General features: G+C 38.9%; 1 protein-coding gene across 1 annotated transcript in view; it reads left to right on the forward strand.

Moving 5' to 3' along the window:
* Positions 1–11,929, forward strand: part of LOC103771770 (glycosyltransferase-like domain-containing protein 1) — a gene marked incomplete at both ends in the record, with an annotated part of 27,450 nt that overhangs the window by 5,810 nt on the left and 9,711 nt on the right. The window contains one exon of the mRNA XM_008939118.1: positions 11,896–11,926. Within this exon, the coding sequence (XP_008937366.1) occupies positions 11,896–11,926 (31 nt within the window). The remainder of the gene's footprint in view (positions 1–11,895; positions 11,927–11,929) is intronic.

Here is an 11,929-nt window from a genome sequence, read left to right on the forward strand (position 1 = left end):
TGTACATAGAGACCTCTGATTGAGTAGAAGCTGACACTCTCACTTCTTGAACACCTAAAGCAAAGAGAAAATACTCTAACCTCACTTCTATGCAAGCCAGACTTAAGTTTGAGAGCAGATAAGGAAGTTAATGAAATACTCTGAAGAAGTTCAGGTTTAAAAGTTAACTGGAAGGGCAGTTTGGAAGTATCCGTTCTTTGATTGCTCTATTTAAAGGCTCATAGAAATGTTCAGCGTGTAATGAAGACCTCTCAGGTGTGAAAGTTCTCCTTCTATAGTAGACATCTCAGCATCATTTTTTTCTATCTTTCTTACAGCATGATTTCTCAAAGGGCAAGAAGAATTTGATAGTCAAGAGGAGAAAACTTCCCAAGTTTTTATAGTGACAAAAAGTTGCTTTGTATTACCTGCATAATCTTCAGCTAAAACTCCAGATATAATTTTGAACAATTTGTTAATGTTTATAGTATGGGCAGAGCAGTAATTGGATTTATGAACCTCTTTTCAGCTCCCTTCTTGCCTGATCTCTGATGGAGATGTGGGTTATTAGAGATTCAGAACTGTCCTATAGTCACAAACTAAACACAAGCCTATCAATTTTGAAAATTTTGGGACAAACACTTCATCCTGTGATAGAACGGGAGGAATTAGGTGAGGACTGTGACCTTCACCTGTGAGGTGCTGAGAGACCTCAGCAGTGACTCATTCTCAGACAAAATGCACCAAGATCTTCCTTCCCAAACCTTATGAAACACAAAATTATTTGTTCTTGTATACATTTTGCCTTTTTAGAAAACCTTGAATCTGCTCATCTCAAACAGGACTTTGCAGGGGCCAGTCTTAGAGGTAAACTGAGGCAGGCAATGAGCTGCCAGCTCTTCTCCACAAATCCCATGTGCCTTTGGCAATGTGTTTGTGTTGTCCAAGGTTCCTCTTGCTTCTCCCTTGCAAGAATCAGGGAACTGCCTCTGCAGGACAGGGAGGAGCAATGGCACCTACATTCAGTGGGTTGCTTAAATTTTCATGAGCTGAAAATGGAGTGGTTTTTAGCTTTCCAAAAGATCACAGGTCTGCCGATCATATCAGAAGATTCACAGAGGTTAGTGAAGGTGTTTGGGTTTGAGGGGCATTTTCTTTCTCCTGTGGTTTCAGCTTCCTGGGCTCCTGATTCAGAGCTGAAGCAGTTTGCTCAGTTGGCATCAGCAGAGTACTAAAAGCGAGGGGAAGGATCTCAGAAATACAAAGAGCTGGAATATTTTGTGATCTGTGCTCCCTCAGATGTCTACTTCAAATTGCATTCCCTCAGTGGAGGGAAATCATTTCAGTTACCCTGGTCACAGTAGACAGCAGCCCTCTTTCTGAATGCCTTTTTTCATTAATGTAGATATGTTTCTGAGATGAGAAACGATGTTTCTTCTAATTATGGTTACATGTAGTTAATTTCCTTTTTTTTTTAAAAGCTCGTGGTGAAAGGCAGTTTCCTTTAAAAAGAAGGGGGGGCAAGAAAAAAAGTGATACAGCTGATGTTCCTGTTGCCTTAGCAACAGATTTATTTATTAGGGTCTGAAATGACATGAGTTAATATACCACATACCTGCTGATCGGCAAACTCTCCTATTTCAGCTCCAGTTGACAATTAAGTCCTGGACAGCTACAGCCAGGGGTTAATGTTACTCATTAGGAGAACTAGGTCATTACTGGGAAATCAAGGCACTTAAGGCAGCATGGATAAAATACAAAATTCAACATCTCAAGGAGTGAGGGGTTTTATGTTAATTAACCTTATTTTCCTTTCATTAAAAAAAAAAAAATCTTTCCTATATGCATATGACAGCAGATCAATTAATTGGGAAAAGAAAAAAGGAAAAAGTAAGCTGTAGTTTACTTTCCTCTTCTAGTTGTCTTCATTTCCTTTGGAAGGGTTTCATTATTTTATGGAAAATTCTTATGTCTATATGATGAGTAAAAAGGGTATTAAAATTAAGAAGGGAATCATCATGGAAATCAGCTTTACCACAAGGGAATGAGCAAATAAAAGCCTTGGAAATGAAAATAAATAAGCTTTGCTAATACCTCACCTAAGGAGCAGAATATAAGCCCATCAGAGCTTGGAGATATTTAGAGGTACTTCTTTGCTTCTTTATTAAGCAGTTACATAGTTATTTGACCTTCAGAAACCGAAACTTTAGAGAACTAATTCAAGTTGTTGGTAAATATTCTATTTACAGAAAGCTGATCAGTGCTGCAGCCAACAGAAACTCCCACAGTCAGTAATTGGCTTCTGATTTCCAGGAAAATTAAATATATTCTCTGAAAGTTTTATTAAGATATCTGAGTGGGAGTTTTAACTTGATAAGTCATGAGTGATTTAATAAAGCTCTCTTGAAAGCCTTTATTTACTAACTTTTAGCAGACTTCATTCTGATACTGGAGAGCTTAATAGGCTGAAAAAGAATCATATTAAAATAAAACTTATATTTTTACTCACTGCTTCCCCAGATACATTCAGTTCTTTCACTTCTACTAAGCGCTTGACTTCCTGCTCTATATTTAATGGCCTAATTCTGTTTCTCATTGTGTTTAGAGCAATTTGGTGTAAACCTTTTTTCCACCCCTGTGAAGTTAAGGTTGAAGCAGCATCTGACGTAGGTGCCTGTAGGAAACCAGGGTGTCAGTTTGGGAGAGCACTGTTACCTGTACCAACAGCAAAATTCAAGCCCTGTGAGGGGTTCTCTGCTTCATGGGGTGGTTTTGCACTCTGATGTACCTGTTTTCTTAAATATATAAAAAAAGTTAAGTAACATTTGAAGATTATTTAAGTTTGTAATCAAAGCAGTCCTCTTCTGCTCCATTCACCCAAGCTAGTCTTGGTCCTTTTTTTGGTTTCTCAGCCTTTCTCTGTCTCCACCATTTCAATCCCTGCCTGTACAAGGGACCTTCTACATCACATTGGTCCCTCTTTTATCCTAACCTCTGTTGTCCAAGCTGACTGTGTTGTCCTCTTGGTCCCATATACTGGTTTCACATTTGTATGACCTTATCTTGTGTCTTTTCCTCATCTCCTTTACTTCTTCACTCAGTTCACTATTTCTTTGTTGTGTTGTACTCACATAGCTGGTCACATTGATCAGATCTTATTTGTCCCCTTTTTTTCTGCGCCACATCTAAGAGTTTTAGTTAAAATAGAAAAGCACACATTGCCATTAACATTTTCTGCCTTTTCAAGCCATCTCTTATACTGCTTTATTTTCTCAACCAAATCTCCCATTTTCTTGTTGTTCCTTATTTTCAATGCATACAAACCAGTTCTTTATTCTGCAAAGTCCAGTGATTTTATTCTGCATCCAGAAGAGGAATCACTGAAGGTGAAGACAAGTTCTCTGTTTCCAGTTCAGAAGTTAGACCCTGCTTGGGTTTGAGCAGCCTGACCTGTGACAGTAGGACTGATTTGATCAGCTTTAACCTAAGGCTTGCCCAAGACATGTGGAGCATTCAGTGACCAGGCACAAAAAGACATTTTTTCAAAGCCTTGGCTACATTTTTAGGAAGACTTCCAACACGTGCAACAAAAAGGATATCTTTGACTCAAAATCAAATGCATCTAAATACTCAGTTCTTCCTCTAAACCAGAAAGAGGTTCAAATATTTAAAACAGGCTTATTTGAAATTCAGCATGTGGAAGACATTGTTTGCAGTTTTACTGGGTAGTGGATTTTTTTAAGAAAATCTTGTTCTTGGAATGTTTTGGAAAACTTGTGGCAGAATTATTCTAGAAGTTTATAGTCCAACATCGACTCAGTCTTGAGGAAACATCATAAACAAGGACAGAAGAGGTTTTGTAGTAAGAAGTCCCAGGCAAACTTAGCAGACGGTGCCACCAGACCCCTTTTGTAATTCACAGCACCTCTAACTGAAGTATGCACATACCAAGAGACAAAAATCAAACATTTCTTAAACAAATGATCTGATAGTCTTCCTTGTTTTCACCAATAATAGGGAGGTTATGATTCTTCCTTTGAATCTCTGTTTAATTAGTTTCCTTTTCTTACTACACTGCAACTCTGATTCTCTTCTCCCTTTCCCTTCTTCTCCTGCCCCGCTTTGCTTTTCTCCATGTTTTCACCCTTTCTTTTCCCTCCCCTTGTCCTCTAATCTCTGCTTCTTCTCAGCTGTGCTTGCTCAAAACCTGACTCAATGAAATGAGCTGATTCCTCATCCTGAAAGCAGTGAGATTTGTCGTTAGGTTAATCTTGTTGAGTAATTAGTTGAGTTGAGTTTCAAGCCTTGGTCTTGGTGCCAAGAAAGTTCTTGCTTAGGAGCTTCATCCTTGAAGATGACAGCTTCACAAATCCAAAAAGGATGAGTTAGGGTAGGTACCTGAACCAATTCTGTGCAGGGTATTGCTCAGTAAGGACCAGGATTTATTTTTTGACCCAGGCAGCATATCTGGTGGAGTATTCAAGTACTTGTGGTTGGTGGGAATCAGAGAAGGTGGGATTGCCATTTCCAGACAAATGTGTAGTACTGTAGGTTTTATGTAGTAACTTGCATTTGTTTCTTCTTCTGCTCTTCCAAGGAACCACCTGAGTAGATTTTTATCCACTTTTCTCATATTCATAGCCATCTATTATTACCATGGCATGACTATTTTATAGTATGTTGTATTACAATGGGACATATTGTGTATGATTATCAAGGCTGTCAGGGTCACTTGGATTATTTTATCTTGCCTTATATCAACAGGAAACTTTGTTATGTTACCTTTAGAACACAAAAGGAAGTTGTTTTTTGTTGTTTGGTTTTTTTTTTAAATAAACTATCTGGGGGTAGCCCATAGCAGTTACTGGGTTGTGTTGCAAATCTGAGTAAAATGGTTTTTAAGAAATGGTTTTTATCTGAATCCTATACTTGTGAAAAGCTAGAATCTCTAAGTTGAGGTAAAAGAAATCAGAAGGTATCTGTATAAAAGTGCTTTGATTTTTACACCAAGGTAACTGAGACCAAATGCTGGTCTTTGTCTTCAGAGGTTAATCTCTCTTTAGGAAATAAGCAGGAAGCTCCATGACTGATGCTGATCCTGAGGTTTCTTTGGTTAGAGAATGGGTAATATTTTATTCTGAGTTTTTTCTTGGTGAATTGTGAGGGGAGAAGAAGAAGGATCTAAACGATAAACTCCCAAGGTTCTTTTTTTATGAATCTCTTCTAGATAACACAAGATAGCAGAAAATGCTTTTCCAGCGTAAAGCAAAATGCCACCCATTTTTCTCAGGCCAGCCATTTGAAAAAAATCAGAAGGTAAAATACACACTGCTCACTGTAAATACGTCACAGGCTATAATAGAAAATAAAACACTGTATTTGCCAGTACTCTTTGGCTGCTGTTTGCCTCCCTAGTGCCATTTTTTAATTCCTTGGCTTGCAGAGGTGTTTTGCAAGCACAGGAAAGGATCAGGACCTTCTTTGCTTGTAGGACCTCCAAACTGCCAGCTAAAATTTATTCTGTAGGGTCCTTTTTTCAGCAACACTTATACAAAAACATTTTTTTCTACTTGACTCCATTTTCTATTAACTCGGGGTATTAAATATTGTGGTAACTTTTGATGCTGATGATGCCAGACAATGTTTAGAGGCACAATTACAGCAAAGACATTTTGTAAAGCACATCAGCTGAAGAAGAAAACTCATTGGGCTTAACTATATATTAACAGTCTACCTCATATTGGAAATGCAAAAAGATAGAAAAATACTATGATAAATTGAATAAATGGAAAGCAATTAACTTTTCCTTCATGTTTGCATTTTCATAGTTATTTCTTTTTCCCCTGTTTCTTCTCTAATAGCTCTTTCCTGGCATTAGTATTTCCTCTTTTGCAGTTATCATGAGCATTGTTAACCAAAAATTTAGATTTTTAGGGGTTTTTTTCCCCAATCATAGCATAGAAAATGTTGAGGTCATTTGATTTAGGAAAATCCTCTTTCCTCCATGAAAACAATTAATAGAATGGATTTCATTTGGTATATTGAATAGGCTTGTGATATTTAAGAACTGTAAGAAGAAAATTATCCTCCTGAAGTATTTACTGACTCTGGTCCTCACCACATTGCAGTACAGGGAAGCCCCTGTAAGATGGTACCTTACAGATGGGGAAACCTGGGCAGAGCTGTCTCAGGGAAATCAGTGTCAGGAAAAGTGCCCAAAGAAGCCTCTGGAATTGTCTGTTTCGGAGGCCACGCTTATTTTTTTGTGACTAACCTGCTACGTTCTAACATTATCAGATTATAATAAACCTCTATTGATATTTTGCTGAGCTGAAGTTTTAACATAAAATATCAAAGTGTAATACAGTAAATAGTATAATTCAGTGAAAAAAAAATCCCTGGTGTTGTTTTTAGGGTAGGTTTGATGTGAAATGGAGCCCCGTTTTTGGCTCAGCAGAATGTACGTGCAGAACCTGCACCATTTGTTCTGCTGCTCAGTTCTTGAGAATGCCCAGGACAGATATGGGGTCACCAGGAGGCTGGTGTCACACGAGTCCTCTTATCAGGCTGTGGCATCCTTCATCACCCTCCCCAAGTCTGAACTGTATCAGGCAAAACAGCCCAGAACCCCCAGTTCCTGCTGTTATCAGCCAAGCGAAGAACGTTACTGGGATAAAGGCACCTTCCAGCTCCTGGCTCTGGGGGTGACAGAGGTGCAGCTCTGCCCATGCTTTCCTTCACCTTCCTTCTGCCAAAAATGTTAAATTGGAGGAGGGGTTTTGCAGATTTTCTGCCTTCTCCTCCACGGTGCTCTTGCTCTCCATCGTGTCTGGGCTGTGCACCCCTGCTAACACTGACATGTGCCTTCCCCTCTCTTCTCCTCCTCTTCACTTCTCCTCCTTTCTCTACCACACACCTTTAGTTTTGCTTCCTAATTTATATTTTTACTCATTTTTTTTCTGACCTACTCTCTACCACTGATAGCATTCTCAAATGCTCTCTTGCAGCTTTTCTCTATATCCAGGTCTGATTTTTCTATATTCTTTCATTTTTCCCAAACCTTCCCTTTTACCTTTTCTATCTACCCTATATTTTTTTTGTCCCCTCAGGGACATGCTATAATTTTTTTTTTTACTTTTCAACTTGAATATTTGTATTTTTTTCATCTTTCTTTTTGTTTGTATCCTTCTTGCAGTTCTCTTCCCCTTCACATTGCTTTGCCCATCTCCTCTGCCCTGTTTGCTGCCAAACTCACTTCTCACTCTTTAACTTTCCCAAACCTAAAGCACCACTGTCATCTGCTTCACGATCTGGGTCTTAGAAACTTCATTTCCTTCACTGTTAATTACTGATTCTGTGCTCATGGCCTTCCCCAGCCCCATCCCTGCCCCTCACACCATGCTGTGGCTATTCCTTTCCCTGGCTGATGTCCCTTGTCCCTTTTTCTCCTCCTTGGATGTCTCTTGGCTCACCACACCTCTGTCTCCCCAGCTGCTGCCCAGCTTCATAAATAACAAGTGATGCTCCAGTGGCCTATTTTATGAGCCATTTTCTATCAAGAATCACAGGTAGGAAGAAATCTGTCAGCTCTTGCTGTATATCCTAAAAGAATTTTTTTAAAATATTATTTTTTACCTGTTTTAGCACTGCCATCTCCCACCTTCACCCACCTGACATTCAGGTGTTCTTACGAAATGGGAAGACAGAGGGAGATGCACCCAGTTTGCATTGCTTGGATATAAGCCAGTATAAACAGTGAAATATTACTGCATGCCCTCACAATTTGGGATTCTCTGCCACTGAAAATCTCCCATGCTAAATGTCCTAAGAAGATTAAGATCAACCCTTTTAATATTGCTTTTAGCTGGGCTTATTTGTAACCCTTTCAGAATGTGGAGCACCTTAAGAGATGGCATGACAGAGCTGTTGCCATCACAAGCATTACATACCCTTTACACAGTATTTTCTCAAATATTAAGACTTTCTCCCCTGGTTTAGCATCTTTATGTTACTGATTAATGTGTATGAACTGTAGGTTTTAATATATATTTTAAAAATAGATGAGGTTTTGATATATATTTTTGAAATAGATTGCATTTATTTTGCCTCTTTGAGCATGTCCTGCCTCTTTTCCACAACTCTTCAACTTTGCCAGTTATATAGCTATATGTGTCTTCCTCCAAATCCTAAATAACTGAGATTATCACCATCTATGATAAGTTTACATGCACTTAAAAAATTAAATTTAAGTCACAGAAGACCATATGGGTCTCTTACTGAATTTCACTCAACTTCAAAAGATGAATATGCATTGAATAATGTAAAGGGCCAAATTGTGCTATTTTTTTTTTATTTTTTTTTTCAAATACGTTTTCCATCAGGGATATGGGTCTCCTGCAGACACAGGTAATAACTCCAGTGTAGCTGGGCTCTGTGCACTCTCCTTCCAGCTCCAGCAATGGGTCAGGCTGGAGGTCTCAGGCTGAATTCACAGAATCCCTGAATAGCAAAAGGGTGTTTTGAAACCTGTGGCCGTTCGTCTAGAGGAGCATTGTGAAGTTGCTTTTAAAAATCATTTTAGGCTGAAAAGAGGGATGTCAAGTCATCAATTAATCCTGACAGCTTCCTTCTGTGGTGAAAAAATAATACTGTCACACCCATTTTATAAACAGAAAAGCTAAGTCTGAGCTAATGGAGGCTCAATGCTGGTGCTGCTGCAACCAACACCCTCCCATTCCCCATTGCAAGGAGAGTCTGGAAAGTTTTGATTCAGATTACAAAAGGAAGTCACTAAATTTTTTTTCACTCAAAAATAAATCCTGGGTAAAAACCTGTAGTGTGCAGTAGCTAAACATGGGGATTGAATGTCTCCATCAGCAGTGCTCTCAGATCCAAGTGTAGGTAGGGTGCCTAGGTCTGTTTTGTGGTATTTACAGCTGGAGTCTGGTCATTCTGATGTTTTCATGTTCTTACAATGAAATTTGGGATATCTTCATACCATGCCCAGTTCCTGTCTTTCTATTACCAGGTACATACAAGATGAAGTAAAAATACCAGAGCATTTCAAATACCTGAACTCAATAACAAAGGCAGACCCTAGAATGACATTAGCTTAATTTTCCTCCAAACATAATACCTAAATTTGCAGTTTAATATCAGACTTTATTATAGAGTTTTGCCATTCTTCTTAAGGAAATGGAATCTATATAATTAATACTGTTTAATAAAGCTCAAAAATGCAACAGATGCAGCCAAAAGTGCACGTCACTTTGAGCAGATCTTTACAGAACAGACATTCCATATTGTGTTCATCTTTTTCCACGATCACTGCTATGACAATCTGGTGTGTTTAGCAGTTGTTGCTGAGTAAGGCAGACTGGATTGTATATGATTTTTTCCATGTCAGCCAAGAAACAGAGCTCTCTTCTTTTTGATGGAGTAAAGAGGTGGTCTGGTACTATTTATTGCTTTCTACCAGTAGAAATATACCTTTACTAACTTGCAAAAATGATAATGCATTGCAATCTGTAGGTGCATGTTCTAGAAGCTCTCTGTAGGTCTTAAAATAAAATGATTGTGGTGTAGAAAAGTCACAGGAACTGATAAATCAGGTAAGATGACCTCCCAAACAGAAAAGCTACAAGAGTCACAAAACGTGTCATTAAAATCTGTGAGTATCAGATAAACCCAAAATATTTTTAAAGGGGATATAGAAGGGGAATCACCTAGAGCAGAAAACCCATCAGAGAGGCTCCAGTGCAGAGGAAACGTTTCCCCTTTCAACATTCCTTCTGGGTGCCAAATTTTCCTTCTGTTCTTCTCCACCTATTAAACAAAGCTGCAACTTCCAATTCCTATCAGTTTTCCTAAATATGTGCAGCTTATGTGGCTTCCACGAGCTGTAAGGCTCCGTGTTCTCCTGCCAGCTCCTTGACAATGTGGCTCCAACAGCATCCTCCACTTTTGGCTGCCTCTGGGACCCCTGGTCTCTTCTGGAAAGGGAGAGAGGGAAAGCACATCCGTTGCTGGAAGGACTTTCTGTGACTGTGAAGCTGATAGCAGGGCTGTGAAGAGCTTGGAACAATCCCTGGCAGCATCGTGGCTCTGTCTGTCGAGGCGGCTTCTTCGGTGTGCTGGGGATGTCTCGGTCCACCTCGGAGCAGCATCAGATACAGGGTGGCCTGAGGGGGATCACCCATAAAGCACCCACAGAAGCCTTCCTAGGGGATACTAATGGGAAATATTATACTGAATATCACTGACTCCCAACATCAAAGCTTTTTGCCTTGCACGTGTCCAATAGAGATGTTCCTTCTCGGCCAAATCCAGATTCTTGCTTGTACTCCCATTTCAACTCTTCTGGGCATTTGGAGGGGACTAAAATACTGGCAAGGTGTTTCTGCATGTGTGTACCTGCCAGAAACAGGTGGCTATGTGAAGCTTGAAGATGCAAGCAAAGCAAAGATTTTACAGTAGGCAGTTCTGGGGTCTTTGCAAGTGGAAGAAGTTCTCTCCCTGAGCCAGCGCTTGTATCCACTTCGGTTGCTGGAACCCCCGTGAAAGCTCCTGGTTCACAGATGTGAAACAAATCACAAAGCTTATGCAGTTGCATTCCTCCTCATTATTGAGAGGAAAACAAATGTGGGAGATGGAGGACTTCTTACAGTAATTATTGCCTGGCTTTCTTTTAAGAAAACGCAACAAATTCTGGAAATTCCACGATTCCTGAAGATTTCCCAGCCTAGGGAAGTCACGTTAATTGTAAGATTAATTTGTTTAAATTCCCCAAACCAAAAATATTGACTGAATGAGAAATTAACACATGTAGAGCTGCAGATGTCATTTGGCTTCAGATTTCCCGAATGATATAATTATTAATCTTTCCTATAGCATTGTGAAAAACCTACAGATTCATTCTAGAAAATCAGTCTGTAAAGAAAGACACCAGGACAGCTGAGCTATAGATTTTCCCTTAATACAGGAAGGAAAACTGGAATTTTCTAAATAATAAATAAACCCAAAATATTTAAAGACATATGGTGCACATCTGGCTGAAATACGGTAATTTAAAGCAGAGTAATTAAATGCAAGATATTTCACCTTAGAGCAGGGGAATTATTTCATTTTCAATATAACTTACTGAATTGGGGAAGTTTAGGTCGTCTGTGGTATCTTTTGAACCTTTCATTCTGTGTTAGGAAAGATAGATGAGCAAATTATCCTTTATTTTCTTTTTAGACAACCAGCCTTGTGTTTCAAGGTGTTGTCATACCCATACAAACCTTTAATATTATTTTCAGCTGAAATTATAAATACAGGTTTCTTACTCTCTATTTTAACTTCCAGTTAGCTCCTTCAAAGCCTAGAGGTAGAAAATGCCTCATGTTACTTTATTCCTTTCTTCTTTACCTGAAGGACTGAATGGATCAGCAGCTTTACAGCATGGATTCAGAAAATTCCAGTTTGGGAAATCCTATCGTTTTTATCAAGTTTTTTTATTAACCTATTCATCCTCTATTCATAGAGGTTTTTTCCTTCCCTGCCCTTTTTTCTTTATTAACATGATTTTGCCTTCATTTAGGTGAGATATTACTCAGTCATTCTCGCTTTCAGAATGGGTAATTTGATAAGTAAAGGTGACTTTTGAAGACAGAAGAGAGTGATAAGAATCTGACAAAACTCAGTTTTGATCCCAAATGCTGGGTTGAAGGAAATGTTCAGCTGTGCAGCATAAGCAAAGAGGGAAATCATGCCGAGGATGTTTAGCCCCCAAAAGTATAATTTCAGAGAAATGCTGTTCTGATAAATAAAACAGGTTAGAAATGCTGTTCTGATAAATAAAACAGGTTTTTATTTATCAGACAATAACGATTCCACAAGTAAGCATAAGTGATGCTAAGTTCTGTTTGTTTTAAGGGAACATGACAAAGACCCTGAAACTTTCTTTAAA

The sequence above is a fragment of the Merops nubicus genome, unplaced genomic scaffold (genome assembly GCF_000691845.1).
Source record: "Merops nubicus isolate BGI_N331 unplaced genomic scaffold, ASM69184v1 scaffold7400, whole genome shotgun sequence".
Taxonomy (NCBI): domain Eukaryota; kingdom Metazoa; phylum Chordata; class Aves; order Coraciiformes; family Meropidae; genus Merops; species Merops nubicus.